Source organism: Plectropomus leopardus, chromosome 14 (genome assembly GCF_008729295.1).
Source record: "Plectropomus leopardus isolate mb chromosome 14, YSFRI_Pleo_2.0, whole genome shotgun sequence".
NCBI lineage: Eukaryota > Metazoa > Chordata > Actinopteri > Perciformes > Serranidae > Plectropomus > Plectropomus leopardus.
In genome coordinates this window covers 18,183,522-18,202,069 of record NC_056476.1, presented here as the reverse complement: position 1 = coordinate 18,202,069, position 18,548 = coordinate 18,183,522, and the positions used below count along the sequence as shown (strand labels likewise).

General features: G+C 40.4%; 3 protein-coding genes across 4 annotated transcripts; 2 read left to right on the top strand and 1 right to left on the bottom strand.

Moving 5' to 3' along the window:
- Positions 1-1,299: 1,299 nt before the first annotated feature.
- On the top strand, positions 1,300-7,291 carry zgc:163014 (uncharacterized protein LOC100038766 homolog). The gene is made up of 14 exons (XM_042501194.1): positions 1,300-1,458; positions 1,561-1,731; positions 1,817-1,922; positions 3,094-3,216; positions 3,297-3,410; positions 3,931-4,108; positions 4,181-4,309; positions 4,436-4,623; positions 4,735-4,931; positions 5,019-5,110; positions 5,191-5,245; positions 6,088-6,185; positions 6,745-6,963; positions 7,138-7,291. The coding sequence occupies exons 1-14, from the start codon at positions 1,397-1,399 to the stop codon at positions 7,179-7,181; spliced, it is 1,776 nt and encodes a 591-aa protein (XP_042357128.1). The 5' UTR covers positions 1,300-1,396; the 3' UTR covers positions 7,182-7,291.
- Positions 7,292-7,356: 65 nt separating this feature from the next.
- On the bottom strand, positions 7,357-10,458 carry gstz1 (glutathione S-transferase zeta 1). Of its 2 annotated transcripts, none has more exons than XM_042501304.1 (9): positions 10,177-10,458; positions 9,800-9,851; positions 8,688-8,755; positions 8,484-8,564; positions 8,270-8,395; positions 8,038-8,113; positions 7,896-7,948; positions 7,768-7,817; positions 7,357-7,550 (listed from the first exon to the last, which is right to left on the bottom strand). In XM_042501304.1, the coding sequence occupies exons 1-9, from the start codon at positions 10,204-10,206 to the stop codon at positions 7,424-7,426; spliced, it is 663 nt and encodes a 220-aa protein (XP_042357238.1). In that variant the 5' UTR covers positions 10,207-10,458; the 3' UTR covers positions 7,357-7,423. The 2 variants fall into 2 exon arrangements, with proteins under 2 accessions (XP_042357238.1, XP_042357239.1); XM_042501305.1 differs by lacking the exon at positions 10,177-10,458 and adding an exon at positions 9,941-10,154.
- Positions 10,459-10,567: 109 nt separating this feature from the next.
- On the top strand, positions 10,568-18,513 carry aldh6a1 (aldehyde dehydrogenase 6 family, member A1). The gene is made up of 12 exons (XM_042501301.1): positions 10,568-10,730; positions 11,474-11,515; positions 11,622-11,696; positions 12,246-12,407; positions 13,142-13,220; positions 13,710-14,012; positions 15,396-15,517; positions 15,912-16,101; positions 16,603-16,784; positions 16,890-17,069; positions 17,953-18,051; positions 18,140-18,513. The coding sequence occupies exons 1-12, from the start codon at positions 10,692-10,694 to the stop codon at positions 18,242-18,244; spliced, it is 1,578 nt and encodes a 525-aa protein (XP_042357235.1). The 5' UTR covers positions 10,568-10,691; the 3' UTR covers positions 18,245-18,513.
- The last annotated feature ends 35 nt before the right edge of the window (positions 18,514-18,548 follow it).

The following is an 18,548-nucleotide window of genomic DNA, read 5'->3' as shown; positions in this document are numbered from 1 at the left end:
GACAGCTGGTGTGTGTGGTCGCTCAACTAAATCTGTCCCGAGACGCCGTCATTTCATAACAGACTCACTGCGGATCCAGGATTAGAAAGCGCTGCAGGATGGTCCCCTGTGTTTCCATTAAATTGTGGCATTAGGGGATTGATGTAATTGTTACAGAAGTGTTGATGAAACCAGGTTTTATTTTCAGCTCTCCCTGAGGGCCTGTCAGACTCCAGAGTTGAATGTAGTGTCCCTCATTTTTTACTGGATTATCAAAAACCAGTAGGAACTTTCTTAATCGTTCTTACACGTTGATTTGATTATTTTATAAGCAATAACTTAGAACTAAATGTTCTGACAAGAACTTTTTAGTTATATTTTTTCCCATATTTTCTCAGTTGTGAAATATTAATAACCATGCAGTCATGAATGACGGCGTTTTCAGTGTATTGTCCACCCCCATTACGTGCTGCACATGAGGGAGGCAGAAAAATAACATTAACCAACATCACCCTTACCATCACCTGGAAAGCTGAAGTGTGAAAGGGGGAGAGAGAGGGGAAGACATGCAGCAAAGGGCTGAGACTGGAATCAAACCCACAGCTGTTGCAGCGAGGACAAGGCCTCCGCACATGGGGCACCTGCTCTACCAACTGAGTCACTGGGTGCCCCATATATAAAGCTTTCATACTATTTATTTAACCTCTAATCATTTGTTTAAAAAAGCAAAAGGTTTTTAAATGTTAATTATTTTAATTATTGTTATTATTATTATTATTATATGCAGAAAAATGTATATATATATATATATAAATATATATATATATATATACTGTATGTTATAAATAAGTTTTTCTCGCGGGGGAGAGCACCCTTAAGCTCTCGTAATGCATTGTTTGGTTTTGTGAAGCACTTTGTAACTTTGGTTTAGAAAAGCACTTTACAAATAAAGTTTATTAATTATTTATTATTAATATGCTAGTAGTAGTAGTATTAATATTATTATGTGAACGGGGGGTTTGGGGGTCCTCCGCCAGAAAATATTGAGTATCAAACACTTCATTTTCTGCATTCAGATGAATTTCTATACACCAGTTTGTGCCTTCTCTGCATGAATTTACAGTGTAAATGTATTTAATTCTGTCAAAACAGAAGTCCTCTCCTACCTTTTCTTTTGTTTTTATCTGGAGGGACAAATTCACCTTCTGAACATTGAGGGGCTCGTGTCCCCTGCGCCCCCCTGATATCCACGCCCCTGTTTCCTCATAATTAACCAACGCGTCGCTCTCAGCTGTGCGTTTTCTCAACGGCCTCGCGCTCGAATCAGCCAATCAGAGCTCCCGGAGCTCCAGGGTCCTCCAAAGTGTTAATAGCTGCTTTGAACGCCAAACTTTTTGATGAGGCGACCTCAAACAACATGGGGAAGCTGAATTTCTATGTCCTCTGGTCCCTGCGTGACGCTCCTCGACAGTTCATCAGGTAGGCCTTATTTTGTATACATATATATATATTTTTTTATTTTATTATTTTTATTTTTTTTGTTTTTAAAACGACAGTTCAAACATGTTTCACTCTCCGCAGCAAATCCAACCGAAGTTGCTTTCAGGTCCACATCCCGCTGCCTCTCCCCAAACAGCTGGTCATCTTCGGCCTCGGAGAATGGAAATGCAGCGAGGCCACAATATCAGTGGATGTTCTGCTCAGTGCAGAAGTACCAGCTCAGAAAATTGGGACTCTGACAGCTCAAGCAAGGTATGTGGAGGACAGGTGTTAGCTTATTTCACACACATAAAAAAAAAAAAAGAGTGTTAACTGGTAAAATCGACTTTGAGCCCAGGTGCCTGACCTGGGAGGGAGACTGGAGAGAAGACATTGTCTCAGTAGCAGCAGAAAGAGGCAGGAGAGGAGTTTATGGCAAGATTGTGCTCACAGTGTGTGGACAGGTAGGAGGAATTTTCTTAACTTCTCTCAGCTAATGTTCAGCATAAGAAAACAACTCTATATATATACCAGACAGGGCCGGCTCTAACCCTAACCTGCACCTCCGCACCCAATAACGACACATCACGTGCTCACACATAATTTAGGAACATGTCACTGTTTATTTATTTGTAATGTTAATATATATATTTTTTTCTAGACAGAAAACACTAACTGAGGGCACCAGTGGGCATAGAAAATTATTATTTTATTATTATTTTCCCTCGAGGCCAAGGGGGACTGGCGGCGTGGCAGCGCAGATGGCGCCCTAGGCGACCGCCTATATCGCCTATGCCAAGAGCCGGCCCTGATACCAGATAGTGATATATTAATATTGTTTAGTGTTGAGGAAGCTACAAATCACTTCACTCTGGAAAAAAGTTGAACTACACCAAAGCCCTCAATAGAGCTAAAGAGCTACTTACTGTAAAAAAAAAAAAAAAAAAAAAAAAAGCTCCCTAGGGTTTTACAAAGCAAAAGTTCTTCCCATGCTGACACTTTCTTTGCACTTTTTAATTAATTTATTTTATCAGCAACTATTAAAATAAAACGCCGATACAGATAATAGGCAAAATGCCAAATATCAGCCCCAACAATTGGTCAGGCCAACAATCTGTCGACCCCTAATGTGCATTTGATATTAAATAATAACAAAATATAATACAAAAAAAATATACAAGATATATAATAATACAAGAGGTCTTACGTGTCAGTAAATAAATGGCAGCAGAGAGCCACAGTGCAGCAAATAGCAATAATCAATACCTCTGTTTAACTGTGGTCAAAGGGACTTCAGTGTTTATTGATTATATGTTATTTTGCTTTATTTTATCTTTGTATTTTTTATATTATATCCTTTTTAGCACTCAAATCACTTTTTTTCATTTTACTCTTGAGCTGCTGTAACATGTGAATTTCCCTGATGTGAGATTGATAAAGGTGCTGTAATCAATATGCATTGCAGATATAAATGTTGTTGAATTAACAGCAAGCTACTGCAAAATGGAGCTAAACTATAGTTCACTTCTCCCCAGCGCTGGTTATAGTTCAGTTTTTCAGATTTAGAAGGCCTGCTGCATGAGGTTCTTGGGTCATATTGTCACTGTTTTGTCTAAAACAAACGCTTGTGTCCAGCCGCAGGATAAAGACAGTGTCTTCAGCAGTACTCCTCTGGTTCCAAGGAAATTTCAGTTCCCAGAGCAGCACAATGTCGCTGATCTCTCCTGCACGTTAAACCAAAGTGTTGCAAATGAAACGGTGAGATGAGTAGGGTTAAAAAGTGTTTAGCAGTTGTCTGCACTTGTGTTGCAGCATTTCATCATTGTCCTGTGTTACAGATAACTTCCAACTCCTCACACTTGGGTGACAGTGTTTTCTGTGGCGAGATACAAGTTAATAAAATTGACACCAGTGAGTCGACGACAGGAAATAAACCTCCATTCTGGCCTACGGTAAGACTTATGCTCAACAATATACAGGGTTCCCATGGTCATGGAAAACCTGGAAAAGTCATGGAATTTCACAATCACAATTTACAGGTCTGGAAAAGAAAAATGAGTGGAAGTTTTGGAAAAGTCATGTTTTTTTTTTGTTTAAGGAAATTGTCATTAATCTTCCGTGAATAACCTTCCACATAATGGAATGACGACAAATTTATTTTCTGTAGCTGCTGATGGGACGTAGCTCTAATATGTGTCGATGCGTGATGTTTTGTTTACGTATGTTTTGTCATTGCTTTTATTCCATCTGTCTCTCTTAATGCATGCCAGCTAGCTGAAATGATCTTTGAATAGATTTTCAGTCTGATATGTTTGAAAAATGCCAGGCATGTAGGTCAAGATGTCATCATGGGTCCTTGAAAAGTCATGGGAAAATTTTGAAATGTTGTCCATGAAAATATGTGGGAACCCTTAACATATTCATATCTGCATGTAAAGTAAGTGACTTATTCTGTAATATACAACAACAAAGGATAAGACACCCAGGCGGACACTTATTAGTAGGAGAGGCCGTCTGACATGGAGCTCTGAGGACATGGACAGTCTCGCAGACGACATGGAACAATCTTCAACTCCCAAGAAAATGAGGCTGTCCAGGATGAACAGCAAAGAGGAAATGAGTGTGCAGATAAAGACCGAGACCAGAGAAGGTCAGAAAACTAACAACCGCTGTGGTCACATTTGCATGCACAAAAAGGGTTTTGACGGAGATTGCGATTTAGTTTCAGCATGTCCATCAAAGCGCTGGAGCCATACGATGTGTCTGAGTGACCCCGACACAGCCGTCCTCATCGGAGGAGAGATGGCGGATCAACACTACTGCGAGGACTCCCTGTGGAAGCTAGAGCTAGGTCAGTGGGTATTTCACGTTGCAACCAATCGTGAACAGGAAGCCCTAAAATATATGTTTAATGAGCACATTTACGCTGTGAAAATTAGTTTTTCCACATTAAGTTTACTTCTCGATCTCTTTCCAGACAATGACTTCTGGTTCCCCATGAACTCCTCTGCGTCTGGACCCGTACCGCCCTGCGCCCGAGGACACTCTGCGACCTATGACCCAGACTCTAAGTCGGTTTTTGTGTACGGCGGCCTGAGGGAGGGTCAACGCTACAGCGAACTGTACATCCTGAATACTGTGACCTGGAAGTGGAAGCTTGTCAATGTGGGTTTGTTGCAAGTTCCAAATGTGTTGGAGTCCTTGATTTCTCATGTTCAAGCAGAGATATAGGAAATGCTTTCTTTTGCTTTGTTTTTGTGGATTTATACCCTTTAGGCGAAAGGCAATGTTCCAAATTTGGCATATCACTCTGCAGCCTTTTATAAGAAAGAGCTTTTTGTGTTTGGTGGAGTTCAGCCGAGCCATTCCTCTGTGGATAAATCCTGCAGTAATACTCTGTACATCTTTAACCCCGAGTTTGAACTCTGGTACCAGCCGATTGTGGAGGGTGACAGACCTCTGCCACGGTTTGGGTCAGTTCTTCTTTTTGAAGTTATTACAGTGACTGTTTTTTATTTCCTTTTAAATATTAATCCCATGCTTTTGTTGATATGAAACAGACACTCAGCCACACTGATGTCACAGAAACTGATCATATTTGGGGGACGGAAGACCGCTACCTACCTCAATGATCTCCATGTTCTAGATCTGGGTATGATGAAGATTCAGTGGCTGCACAGGGCGAACATTTTGTGTCCAGGCCTAAGCTGATTTTTTTTTTTTCTGCTGAAGGATTCATGGAGTACACAGCTGTGAAGTGTGGGAACATGCCACCGCTGCCTCGAGGGTGAGTACTGGACTAATCAACCTTGAGAAATCAATCAATGTAGCCATCTGTTTTTATATTTTTGGTGTTTTTGACAGACGAAGCTGCATCTGAATTTAATGAGATTAAACACAAAATGTCATCTCTAGGGAAACAATAAGACCATCATATTTTAGATTGTTGTTTAGCTCAATATGAAATAACTAAGTGATTTAAAGGTTCAGTGTGTAGGATTTAGGGGCATATACTGGCAGAAGTGGAATATAATATATCTTTTTGTGTAAAGTCACATTAAAATAAAAATGGTTGTGTTTTATAACCTCAAAATGAGCAGTTTATATCTTTTAAAGGAAGTCAAACCTGACACACCAAACACTGGCTCCAGACAGTGACTCTGCCACAACCATGTCGGAAAACAAACAATTTTTTTTACCATTAAACTTCTTTATTTGTGTTCATTAGTGTTTTGGGTTTAAATCACAGGGCTTATTTGTTTTGGAGAGGAAGGGGACAGCTGGGAATAATTTGGTTTACAGTAAAAACCTGAATGTGTGGAGCAGAAAGATGGCGAGCACACATTACATTACAGTGTGGGGGAAACACTGATGTGTAACATGAAACCACTTTATTCAGTGATTGTACAGATTTAATCGCCACGATTTGGCTCATGGTAAAAACTTCCTGAATGATTAACACTGAAAGAATCTTAACCAGGAGAAGTCTCAGATGGTTGTAATCTGCAATCTGCTAGATGCTACTAAATTCCCCAAAATCTTACACACTGTTCCTTTAAATATTATGTAGAAACCAGCTTTAGAGCGCTCATGGTTCATGTGAAAACGTCCTTGCCTGTACGTTGACAGGTTTCATGCAGCAATACCAGTTTCAGACAACAGGATTTTAGTCAGTGGAGGCTGCAGTGCAATTGGAGCCCTGCAGGATGCACATATTTTCAACACTGGTGAGTACATCATTTGCGCCACCTAAATCTGATTATATACAGTAAATGCAATAAGACTATATCAGTGTGACCCATTGTTGTCCATAATAGTTGAATAAGTGTATCAGACATGGCAATCCACTTGAGTCACTCTGTTCTAGAGCTGCAACAACTAATTGATGGAAAGAAAATGAATCTGCAACCATTTCAAGCGAATTAAATTCAAATTCTATTCAAGCAAAAATGTCAAGCCATTGGTAGTTCCAGCTTCTTAATAAGAAAATGTTCAGCTTTTTGTCGTCATTTATGAAGGTAAATAAAAAATCTGTAGGTTTTGGACTGTTGGTTAGACAAAAGAGGCAAATTGCAGATGCTTTTTTTGGGCTCTGGAAAATTGTCATGAGCATTTTTCACAGATTTCTTACATGTTTTAAACATTGATTAATTAAATTGTAAAAAATAATTATCACATTAGTAATTAGTAATTAATGAAAGTAATCGTTAGTTGCAGCCCTACTCTAACATTTTACAAATCAGCTGCTCTGTTCAGTGAATTCTGCCTGCTTTGATTTCTCCTCAGACACCAACATGTGGAGCTCATTGTTATCTCCTCTGCTTTGCTCTAAACCTCGTGCGGGACACAGCATGATAAACTTAAGCTGCTCCATCCCAGCCGATGCAGAGAAGCATGACCAGGGGGAAAAAGTCAGTGTCTGCTGCACATTGCTGGTGTTTGGTGGATCAGACTGCTCTGGTACCTTCTACAATGACACAGTCAAGTGCACAGTGGAGATTCCTGGTAACAAATAATGCAAAGAAATTCATTCAGGACAATTTTTAAATCATAATTAAACAATGGCGGATACTGTGATCTGTTATGTAATTTTTTTCATGATGTATTCTGCAGCCTCTTTGTAGTCACTTTCTTTCATTCTTCTATCTTTTTAACACCCTCCGTACTTTCTCCAAACAGGAAATATGCTGCCAGCTGAGCGTGAGGTTTTGCACTTTGCATAACAAATCTCTGATCTGCATGCTTAACACATTACTTTATGTCCCTGACCTTGTCCCCACATATCTGTATGTGAGGTAGAAGTGCTGGACTAGGTCAAATGGTTGATATCAAAATGCCAATAAATATTTTTAACTCAAACGTTTTCTTGTTATTTAAAGAAACAACATTAAATTGGGATTATTGTCAAAGCATTTTTATTTAATGTACAAAGCTGCTTGGCTGTCTCTGAGGCTGCTGAGTTGTTTTATGCACGCAGATCAGCAGGTGTGTCTGGCTGGCAAGACGGGCTGCTCACTTTGAAAGCTTCAATTTCCAATAAGGTTTGATTTAGCCTTTTGATAGTTGGGTACTGCCCGACGTCCACTTTGAACCTGTAAAGATGAAACACACACAGGGGTCATGCTTCTGTCTATAGGGTGTTAAAAGCTCAGCAGGTGGATTGCATGTAAACGAAGAGGATTAAAGGCATGCCGTAACTCAATCAAATAAAAAATACCATGACATTCATGTTGATTTCTTCTTCAGGGTTACTGAGTATTTATATGGTATTTATGTTGCATATTTTTAATGAAATGTCTGATTACATACCTCTCTGCATTGTAGACTTGTGGGACCAGACAGATGTCTGCCATGGATATCTGGAAAGGTAGGCAATGATTTAGATTAAAAAGTCTTTGCTGTGTATCACACTGTCATGTTTTTAATATGCCTCTTACCTCATCACCTACGCAATATTTCCCTGCTGTTTGCTTCAGAATGGGCTCTAAAGCTGGAAGAGAAAGATGCACATAAATCAAAGGACGCCAAGTGAAATTTTTTTAAAACTATGTATTATTGAAAAGAAAGGCCTCCGCCCACCTTGAAAGCCACGATCAATGAAATGCTGAGCCCACTGCATCTTTTCTGCTCCAATCTTCTGAATCACGTACAAATTCTGAAACATCCACAAATTGATTAACATTGTGGAGCTACATGTGTCTTGCCTCCATTTTTGGGACCTGTCACACCTGATTTTTTGCAACCTGTGATACCTGTTTGAACTGTGTGCTTCAGTTTGACGCCGTAACCATTTCAACTGTGCTGTTCTCACCTGCAGAGGCTGAATCCCTGAGGCAATGACATCGCTTATCATCCGAACCTGGGCACGTTTCTTCGGGTCTGCCGGGAGAAGCCGAGGCCCCGGCCTGGTCTCATCGATGTACTGGATCACTGCCAGCTGTGTGGGCAAGTAACCATTTTTATTAGTATTCAAGTTCTTTCACTAAACTGGCTTTTTAGCATGGGTGAAGAGTTTTAGGACTCACTGACTGAGAAAGGGTGATGCCATCAATTTCAACTGCAGGCACTTGTTGCATGGGGTTCAGTGCCTTGTACTGTTCAGTAAGCTTGAGCACATAGAGAACTTAAGTGAGACTAATTACAGGATTTACATTGACTGTCGCATGCTGGTTGTCTTGTACGGTATGGTATTTCTGCATTGATATTGATCCTGTTAATCTATACTGTACCTGCTGACCTCCATCTTTGATTAGATTGACAGGAACCTGGTCATATTCGATACCTTTGAGCGCAAAAGCTGGTGCACAAAAAGTAAATGATCAAACTGTGGACATCAAAATGCTTTAAACACAACCCCAATTTCAAAAAAGTTGTGCCACTGTGTAAAACATAAATAAAAAGAGAATGCAATAATTTGCAAATTCCTTTCAGCCTATATTCAATTGAATACACCACAAAGATATTTAATACTGATCAACTTTGTTTTTGATAAATAAACACTTGCAGGCATCTGAATTTGATGCCTGCAACACAGAAAAAAACCCAATTTGTGACAGGGGCAACAAAAGACTGAGAAAGCTGTGAAAGGTTCAAGAAACACCTGTTTGAAACATTACACAGGTAAACAGGTTAACTGATAACAGATTAAAGTCTCCTGATTTGGTATAAAAGGGGCATCCTCAAAAGGCTCAGTTGATCGCAAGCAAGGATGGCCACTTTGTTATAAAAACAAAAACCAAAAACAGTGTGGGCAAATAGTCCAACAGTTTTAGAACGTTTCTCAATACAAAGTTGCAACAAATTTAGAGATGACATCAAAAGAGTCAGAAAATTTGGCGAATCTCTGCACATAAAGGGGAAGGCTGAAAACCAACACTGAATGCCCATGACCTTTATCCCCTCAGGTGGCACTGGATTAAAAACCAACAGTATTATATGCAGGATAATACTACATGGGCTTGGGAACACTTCAGCAGTTGCAGGCATTAAATTCAGAAGGAGTACATGTGTGCAAAAAACAATTCAGTTTATCAGTTTAAACACTGACTATCTTGTCTTTTTACTGCATTCAGTTCAGTTGTATTTGTCTCAAGGTAATTTCTGTTGCAGCAAGAGTAAAAAATGTAGGAAAAACATATAAAAGCACAAACAATATGATACAGAAACATACAACAATAACAGACATTAATCTGTACACAGAGTTATTTGGACCTGTGCACATTCAAGCAAATAAGAGTCCTCCAAAACTCCATAGGGCCTGTAATAATTTTGTGTTCATTGAAAACACAATGTCCCAACTTTTTTGGAGTCAGGGTTAGTGAAATGCAGTGGCATGACTTACCAATGCGGACCCTCCAGGAGCAGGAACTTCTGAAGTATCCATGAAGGACAGGCTACATAGAAAAACAAAACAGAGCATGTTCAGTCCATTTGAAAACATCACATTTTCCTTCTGCATAGTTAAGTTTTCTTGTGTCTTCACCTTGGTCTGGGTTGCCATAGCTTTTTTTGCTTTTAACTCAGCTAGACTGAATCAACTACTACAGACAGTTTTTCTACAGTTTAACAGTCTCATCATCTTCCATCAGCCAATAGGATGTGCCCCTAAAATCCCTCCTACCTACTCTTTGGTCAGTGACTAAGCAACATCTGGCCTTCATCTGGTTCACATTAGGTGCACAGACACTTTGCAAACAGCTAACAATGTTATAGCAGTACCTTGGCGAAGCAAACTAAGGACACGCGCATTGTTGTAGCTGTTAACCCGTTTAAATTTGAGTTGAGCTGTGCTGCTTGCTCAGAGATACGTCGGTTATATCGTGCATTTCACAGCAAAGTCTCTCTTTATATCTCCGTTGACTATTTAGTGTTATGGGGACCGTTGAGCACAGCAATCTCTGCATAAAGCTAGCTCTTCTGACATATAGCAGATTGCATAACTTCCGTGGAAGACTGCCTTAGTCTGTTATCCAATGATTAGCCGAGTTCAACAGCGAAGGCGGGACTATCCAAAACCTCCTCTAGCGATTACATAGAATGTGCCCACATTTAACCAATCAGGCTGCGTTTATCGTGGGAGTGCGAACATATAGCCAATAGCAAGCCTCAGATTTACTCAGAGCCCGCCCACAGGTAATACATCTCCGTTCGGGAGAAAAGTGGATTTTGTCTTCTGCTGGCGACCGTCCTAACTGCTGTGTGGTACATATCAAGTACACGGTAACATTTCCACCATGGCGACGACAGCATTAAGATCAGTGCTAAAGGCAAAGGTAAGGTTTAAAAGTTTCCCAGCTCTCCTCTGTTGTAAATGGCGCAGGCAGGGTTGACAGCTCACATTGTTTACAAAGTCCAGTGTGTCATGTGCTGCAGGATTTATTTCCGGGCTGCTCCACACAATGTTTTATTCTTCACGTTTCTTATCTTCACAGGATATTATATGTTACTGACACCTTTTGATAAGGCTCCACCCTTTATGAGTTGATTTAGTGTGAAACAAGTGACACATTTCAGTCATTCTGTGTTCAAATTGTACCTTAAAACAATAAGAAAACTTCTCACTCCACTGGCTGGACGTGGTCACCTTCATGCCTTTACATGACTCTGTAGTTGCTGATTAATCTGGCAGGCCTTCAAGCTGTAACTGGAAACTGCTGGTTTTATGTATGTAGAGACAATGCAGTTTAACATACAGAGTATGAGACTGTATAAAAAATGTGTAGCTATTTTTCAACTTTTGTTCCATTGACCTGTAGCATTTTCCTACAGTACATTTACCACAACACATGTACAACAATACACAAATTACAGTACATTTACCACAATACACATATTGCAGTACACATACCACAATATACATGCTAAACTACTCATATCATTATAAACTAATACACTTACACTATCAGCACAATCAGCCGTGAGTGTGTACAGCTCTGGTGTTGTATTAGCCAGCACTTGACCTTTGTTGTAAATGATTTTAAGTCTCATTTCAGATTCCCTGCTATGTTTCTTTCAGGTCCCATTCAAAGTTAGCCGCATGTGCTACTCCTCCTCAGTGGTGAGTGTAAAACAGTTTTATTGTCCGTTAATTACACTCAAATGATATGCATGAACGATTAACGCGATGACTAAATGCAGATGTGGCATTGCATCTCTCCACACAGCCCACTACCAAGCTGTTCATCGATGGGAAGTTTGTTGAATCCAAGACGTCAGAATGGCTGGATATTCACAACCCTGTAAGTATGTCGACAGTGTACTTTTTCTTAAGCGACATCCAAGCATGTAGTTGGGTTAGGAATATCCTGATGTAGCTTGAGGGCTTCTTGATGCTTCGCTGTTGTTTGGCAGCTCTGGTTCAAAGCAGTTCATTATATTGAGTTGCTTAACCTGTTACATGTTACATAATAGATTTGTCTGTGCTTGGTGGAAATGTATATTTGGCTTAACAATCCACGCATGTTCACAGTGTCTTTTCAATTAATTACAAATAACTGATTGTCAGTGAGAAATATTACTGAAACCACAGCTGCACTCAGATAATAAGTCATAACCCTACAGTTATAAATGATTTCTTAAAGATTGAATGTGGAAATCCTGTTGTTTGTATCTGATAAACTCTTACCTACAGATTTATGAAAGCCCACACATCTCAGTTAAATATCTGCTAGGATTCACCTGTTGCATAACCTGTAGTACCCTCAAACAGCCCCTGCTGATTGAACCAAACTAAGCATATTAATGTAAATGGACTTATCCTGATACCTACTTTTTTATCTCCTCTAAAGGCTACCAACGAGGTGATCGCCCGTGTACCCAAAGCCACCCAGGAGGAGATGTTGGCTGCTGTGGACTCGTGCTCCAGAGCCTTCCACTCCTGGTCTGAGACCTCCATCTTGGCTCGGCAGCAGGTCTTTCTGCGCTATCAGCAGCTTATCAAGGACAACATTGTAAGTCAAAGGGTTAGAGAGAGTGTAAGGTGCAACTGAAAAACACAAGGTTACTATTAACCACTGTTCAGCTTGTTGTTATTAAGTTGAACAATGATATCATTTGCAAATCAGTTTTTAAACCCAGGGTTACTACAGTCATGGAAATTCTGTATAAATGGTAGAGTAGCACAATCTCATTTTCCAGGCCTGGAAAAGTCATGGAATTAGTAAAAATTGTCCAGAGTTTTGGAAAAAGTCATGGAATTTTGTTGAGTGTTACGAAATGGTTGCAGTAATCTTCTGTGGTTTACCTTCCACGTTATGCAACATGATGGCAAATGTATTTTACCATCATGTTCTTTTCTCCATTTTCTCTAGTTGGCTACTGTAAGTTTAATTTGTATTTGTGATATTGAAAATGGATGACATAAAAAATTGATATCTGGCGTCTGTGTATTGATACAATACTGCCATGCAAATGACCAGTAATCTAACTGGACTGAAGTTTGTGTTTTGTAACTTATGCACTGTGCAGGTTATTAATTCAATAAGAAAAAAAAAATCATATTTTTATGTACCTAAGACTTATTTCCTTTTTGTTGTTGTACTACGTTGGTATTGAATATTACTTTTTTTCTTGTATAGAAGTTTAAAGTGTGATAGCCATATGTGATATTAAAAATCTTGTTCAAATTATATTAAATGTAAAACTGAGAGCAATTGACTGACATGAGGTTCGTCTTGTTTTTCAGAAAGAACTCGCCAAGTCCATCACATTGGAACAGGGCAAGACCCTTGCAGATGCAGAGGGGGATGTGTTCAGAGGATTGCGTAAGTTTATCTCTTTGACACGTGCACACACACACACACACTTACAAAGGGCAGCAAATAGGTAAACGTTTGGATGTTATGTAGGAGTTCACCTTGTGGTTACAGGAATAGTTAATGAGTTATGCTAAACCAGAACAAAGTGCAGCTTTCTTCATGAACCCTTTAAATGATTGCCACGTATTGTTATTTTAATTTTCACCTATATTTCTGTACTGATGTAAAAACATTAGAATTGGCTCTATTTTTCCACTGTGATCATTCGCAGAGATTATTATTCTTTTAAAAGTTTGGGACATCTTATCTTTGAATAATTAATTATTGTTATTTGTGTTAGGGACAAAATCTTATAAAGTGAAGAAGAAGCAGCGCTGACTATTTTTGGAGACTTTATAGACCTTTCACTAATACTATTATAGCATAACACATCTACAAAAAACTGAGCAAATTAAACTGCACGTTGCATGCTCTGTTTCTTCCTTGTCTTTGCAGAGGTTGTGGAGCACGCGTGCAGCATCACCTCCCTGATGCTGGGTGAAACCCTGCCCTCCATCACCAAGGACATGGACACCTACACCTACCGCCTCCCCCTTGGAGTGTGCGCCGGCATCGCCCCCTTCAACTTCCCCGCCATGATTCCTCTGTGGATGTTCCCCATGGGCATGGTGTGTGGCAACACCTACCTGCTGAAGCCGTCAGAGCGGGTGCCCGGCTGCACCATGCTGCTGGCCAAGATGCTGCAGGACGCCGGTGCTCCAGACGGGACGCTCAACATCATCCACGGCCAACACGCTGGTGAGTTGTTTTTTTTGTTACCTTTATCTGGGCATTGTCAGAACATACTTTCTAAAGTTAATCTGTAGTTTAGATACAGGGCAGCATTTGTGATGAAATTGTATTATTTAGGGCAGATGAACAAGGAGAAATTCACAAAGATATCTAGTCAGACAAATTGTTTTTTTTTTTTTGTTGTTGTTTTTTTAAACAATTTTTTGCTTTTGTTGTGTCGCCTTTGCTCCTCTGACATTTAGCCGATCAGCTCATTGATACATATCGCCATCAACTAAGAAACATCTTTATTTTGATATTCTCATGGCACATCTGTGTCTTCATTTCCATCCAAGCACACTGTAACAGCAGACAATGAGGATATTGACTGATATTGTCACATATTGATCGCAGGCCCCTTTATTTGAACTAAATCGAAATCATATTGTGGCAGACTTTGTGATGCCAGCAAATAATGTATTTTTGCCCTTAGAATCGCTACAATATTGTATTCTGATAAACTTGTGATGTACACCCGTAATTTTTGTTGTTTACCAGTTCCCTTATATGTGACAAAAAAGATTATTTTTCTTAACAAAAATACATCAGTTTTTTTTCAATTTTCGAACGTTCTAGCAGAGCTTAAATGATTAGTCGATTAATCCATTAAGGTGTAATAAATTGCATATTTCAATCTCTAGTGTGAGAATTGCTGCTTTGCTTAGTCTTTCATAATTTCAAAATTAATATCTGGGTTTTGGACTTTTTGTTGGACGAAACAAGACATTTAATTGTGTCATTTCAGCTCTGAGAAATTGTGTAGTACTTTTTTTTTAGATTTAAAAAACAAAGTGCTTTGACAGTTAATCGATAAAATAATGCTAATAAAATCTAGCTTTTCTTTGGTATATTGGTGCTTGACTGAAGTGATGAGGCTTATCACAAATTGTAAAAGCACAATGTTTTTATGTTAAAATGACTCACTTATTAATGGAAATACAAATTATATAATAGCGTGGATTTATATAGCACCTTTCACAAGACCTAAGGATGCCTTACACAGTAGAGTAAACAACATACAAAGACAATCATATTCAAAATACAAAGCTGAAAAGCTAAAAGTTGCGTGTTTAATGAGGTGACAGTTACGTGAGGTTGTAGGCCTTTAAGTTGTATTAATTGTGTGAACGAGCAAACTCATTTTAGCATTTTTAACCTGTTCTTAGCAAATGTTCTCTATCCTTACTTTATAACTGCCTAATATCTATAAAAACAATTGCTAAATGTTCTTTTTTATCATTATCTGTCATGCAGAGAATGTGACATAGTATTTGAAATATCAGTTGTTATTATGATTAATCAAAGAATGGCTGAGTTGATGAAGTTTCTGTAACTGTCTTTCTGCCACAGCTGTGAACTTCATCTGTGACCATCCGGCCATCAGAGCAATCAGCTTTGTTGGCTCAAATCAAGCTGGGGAGTACATTTATGAGAGAGGCTCTAAAAATGGCAAGAGGGTCCAGTCAAACATGGTGAGTGTCAAATGACAATCCAACTCAAATGTTAATGTCTGAAACTTACTGCAGATGTCCAGAAGGTGGAAGCATTGGCCAAGAGATTCAAGAGTTCCCTGTCGTATTTTTGGTCGCTCCTCCTCACTGCCAGCTGTACAGATTAGAGAAGGTGCACAGCAGATTGCAGCTGTGCATCCCTGCTAAAGTTCTAAATGCTCCATTTATTTGTTTTTATTCTGTGTTCATCAATCCTCTCTGCTACAATGACTAAAGTGCGGGACAGATTTACTATATAAAGCTTGTAGGTTGTTTGTGTGTAACTCCCTGATATCATGTTCTCACTTGTGACTAACCAGCTGGTGTTGTGTGGAGATCAAACAGCAGAAGGCTAACCACTTCTCTTGTACCGCAGGGAGCCAAGAACCATGGTGTGGTGATGCCTGATGCCAACAAAGAGAACACACTGAACCAGCTTGTGGGGGCCGCGTTCGGGGCAGCGGGACAGCGTTGCATGGCTCTCTCCACAGCCATCTTGGTGGGCGAGGCACGGAGCTGGCTGCCGGAGCTGGTGGAGCGCTCCAAGGCTCTGCGCGTTAACGCAGGTACCGCGCCCCATCACCCCGCCCTTCACCTCTGTCTCTCCTGAGCCCCTATTCCCCTGAGGGCCTTTGGTTAAGTCATGCCGTGGCCACCCACGCCGCCCAAACCACACCTCTCGCCTTTTGCCCTGTTGTAACTTCACATCGGAGTCAGCTGGGAGCGAGGGCTCGTTGAGTCAGCCCTGTTGCAAATTTGTGGCCAGATCTGCGGCCCAGGCCTAAATGGCGGTTCAGAGCATCAAGTCCTTTTGAGAGAGGAAGTTGATGTGGAGTCAAATAGAGAATGATTATCCCTGTTTTAAGTGATCTAAACTCTCATTTTTGTAGCGCACAGGAAACCCGTAAGTATCCATTTTTGAGGGAGTGCCTCAGGGTGCCCCTCTCGTGGCTTCTGCATGTTTGCGGCCAAAGACACATTTGAATGTCAGTGCCCGTAATGTGCTCACATCATGCGAGTGCCATAGTATGTAACCTTATAGCTGGTTGTTTTTGGGGCCCTGCTAGGAGACCAGCCTGGTGCAGATGTGGGGCCTCTGATCTCTCCGCAGGCCAAGGAGAGAGTCTGCAGTCTGGTGCAGAGCGGTGTGGACGAGGGAGCTAAGGTGCTCCTGGATGGCCGAAATGTCAAGGTCAAGGGTTACGAGAACGGCAACTTTGTGGGTCCCACCATCATCGGCGGTGTCACAGTACGTTGGTTGAATTTCTTTCTGTGCAAGCATCTATTTGCATCTGAACACCTCAAAGAATCACAAAAACGAAACCGCGAGTAAAAACATTTTGTGCTGTCCCAGCCTGACATGAAGTGCTACACTGAAGAGATCTTCGGGCCTGTGCTGGTTGTTCTCGAGGCAGAGACTCTGGATGACGCCATCAATTTGGTCAACAGGAACCCCTATGGCAACGGGACAGCTATCTTCACCACAAATGGCGCCACTGCACGCAAATACACTCACGAGGTGGATGTGGGCCAGGTGAGTGGCTGCAGCCTCCAAATGCGTTCCTCTGTTTTGGGAGAAAGGAGACATTCACATCCCTCTGTCATGTCTGTGCAGCATCTCAAGCAGGGAGCACATCGCATTTCTGTTTGAAAACCTTTGCAAGCATTAAAAAAACAATTATTTTCCATGTCAAGTATAGCCTTGTTTGTCTTTAACCTAATAAACACACATTCGGTAACCCCCTTCTCTCCACTTCCCCACCAGTTGAAGCTACAAATAGCTTCAGCAAATATGTGCCCGTTAAAAAAAAAACAGGAGGAACATAGAAACATTTTTCCAGGTAGTTTTCGATGAGGGGAATCTTAAATTAGACTCAAAAGGGATTCCTAGCGTCCTGTTCAACGTTTAAGCGTAAATATGGCCAGCCTTTACCCTGTTTGTTTGCCTGTGGAGCCTTAGTTATGTCCTGTGTTTGCTGTTCACATGTCGGGGAATGCTGTGCAGGCCATGTGCTGTTCTCCTCTCCAAACCTCGATGCAACAAACACTCTACTTTTCCTTTTTTTTTTCCCCTCCCTGCACCTTCGCCAAAAGGCCCTCGTGTGTCCAAACCTATTCCTGCTGTTTCAAACATTCTAAACCAACAATACCATGCCCCTACTGCCTTCATAACAAAATGTTTTATTTAGTTTTTCTTCCCTGTCATAAGAACATGCTGTGCTTTCAAAACTGCATACATAAGCCACGGGTTTAGCTTTATTTAGTGTGATCATGTAAGCTTGTTTTTTAAACAGCATGGATATACCACATCTCTCATCAGCCGCATCTTACTCATCATAGCAATTTAGGATTCTGGGGAATTGTTTTACAAAGTTTACACTTATGGGAATGAAAGGGAAAATACGTGTTTTCTGCAGGTTGGAGTCAATGTTCCCATCCCGGTTCCACTGCCTATGTTCTCCTTCACTGGATCGAGAGGATCCTTCAGAGGGGACATGAACTTCTACGGAAAACAAGTATGAAACGCTTCCTGTTGTTACAGTAATAAGACACGCACAGATGTAGCAGTCTGAGTTAAAATGTGTTTTTATTTTTCCTCTCCAGGGAATCCAGTTCTACACACAGATCAAAACTGTAACCTCACAATGGAAAGCTGAAGACGCCACCTTGCAGAGTCCTGCAGTTACCATGCCGACCATGGGACGCTAAATACTCCAGGTGCTGCTGTTCAATCCCATAAACCAGAAGACACTCTTCTTCCACATAGAAGACACCGATAGGTTCAATGTGAATAGTTCATTAACACAAGTTATTAAATACACCCCCCTTATATACTTATATATATATTAGATGTATTTATATATAAATACAATGTAAATGTAAACCACTGTGGCCAAGATTTTAACAAAAGGTCTGGACAGCTGAGGCAATGTTATTGGATCAATGTCATTTCCTCAAATACAACACCAGTTTTGAAACTGTTGTGTGCTTACTTGCACTGTAGCGGGTCTGA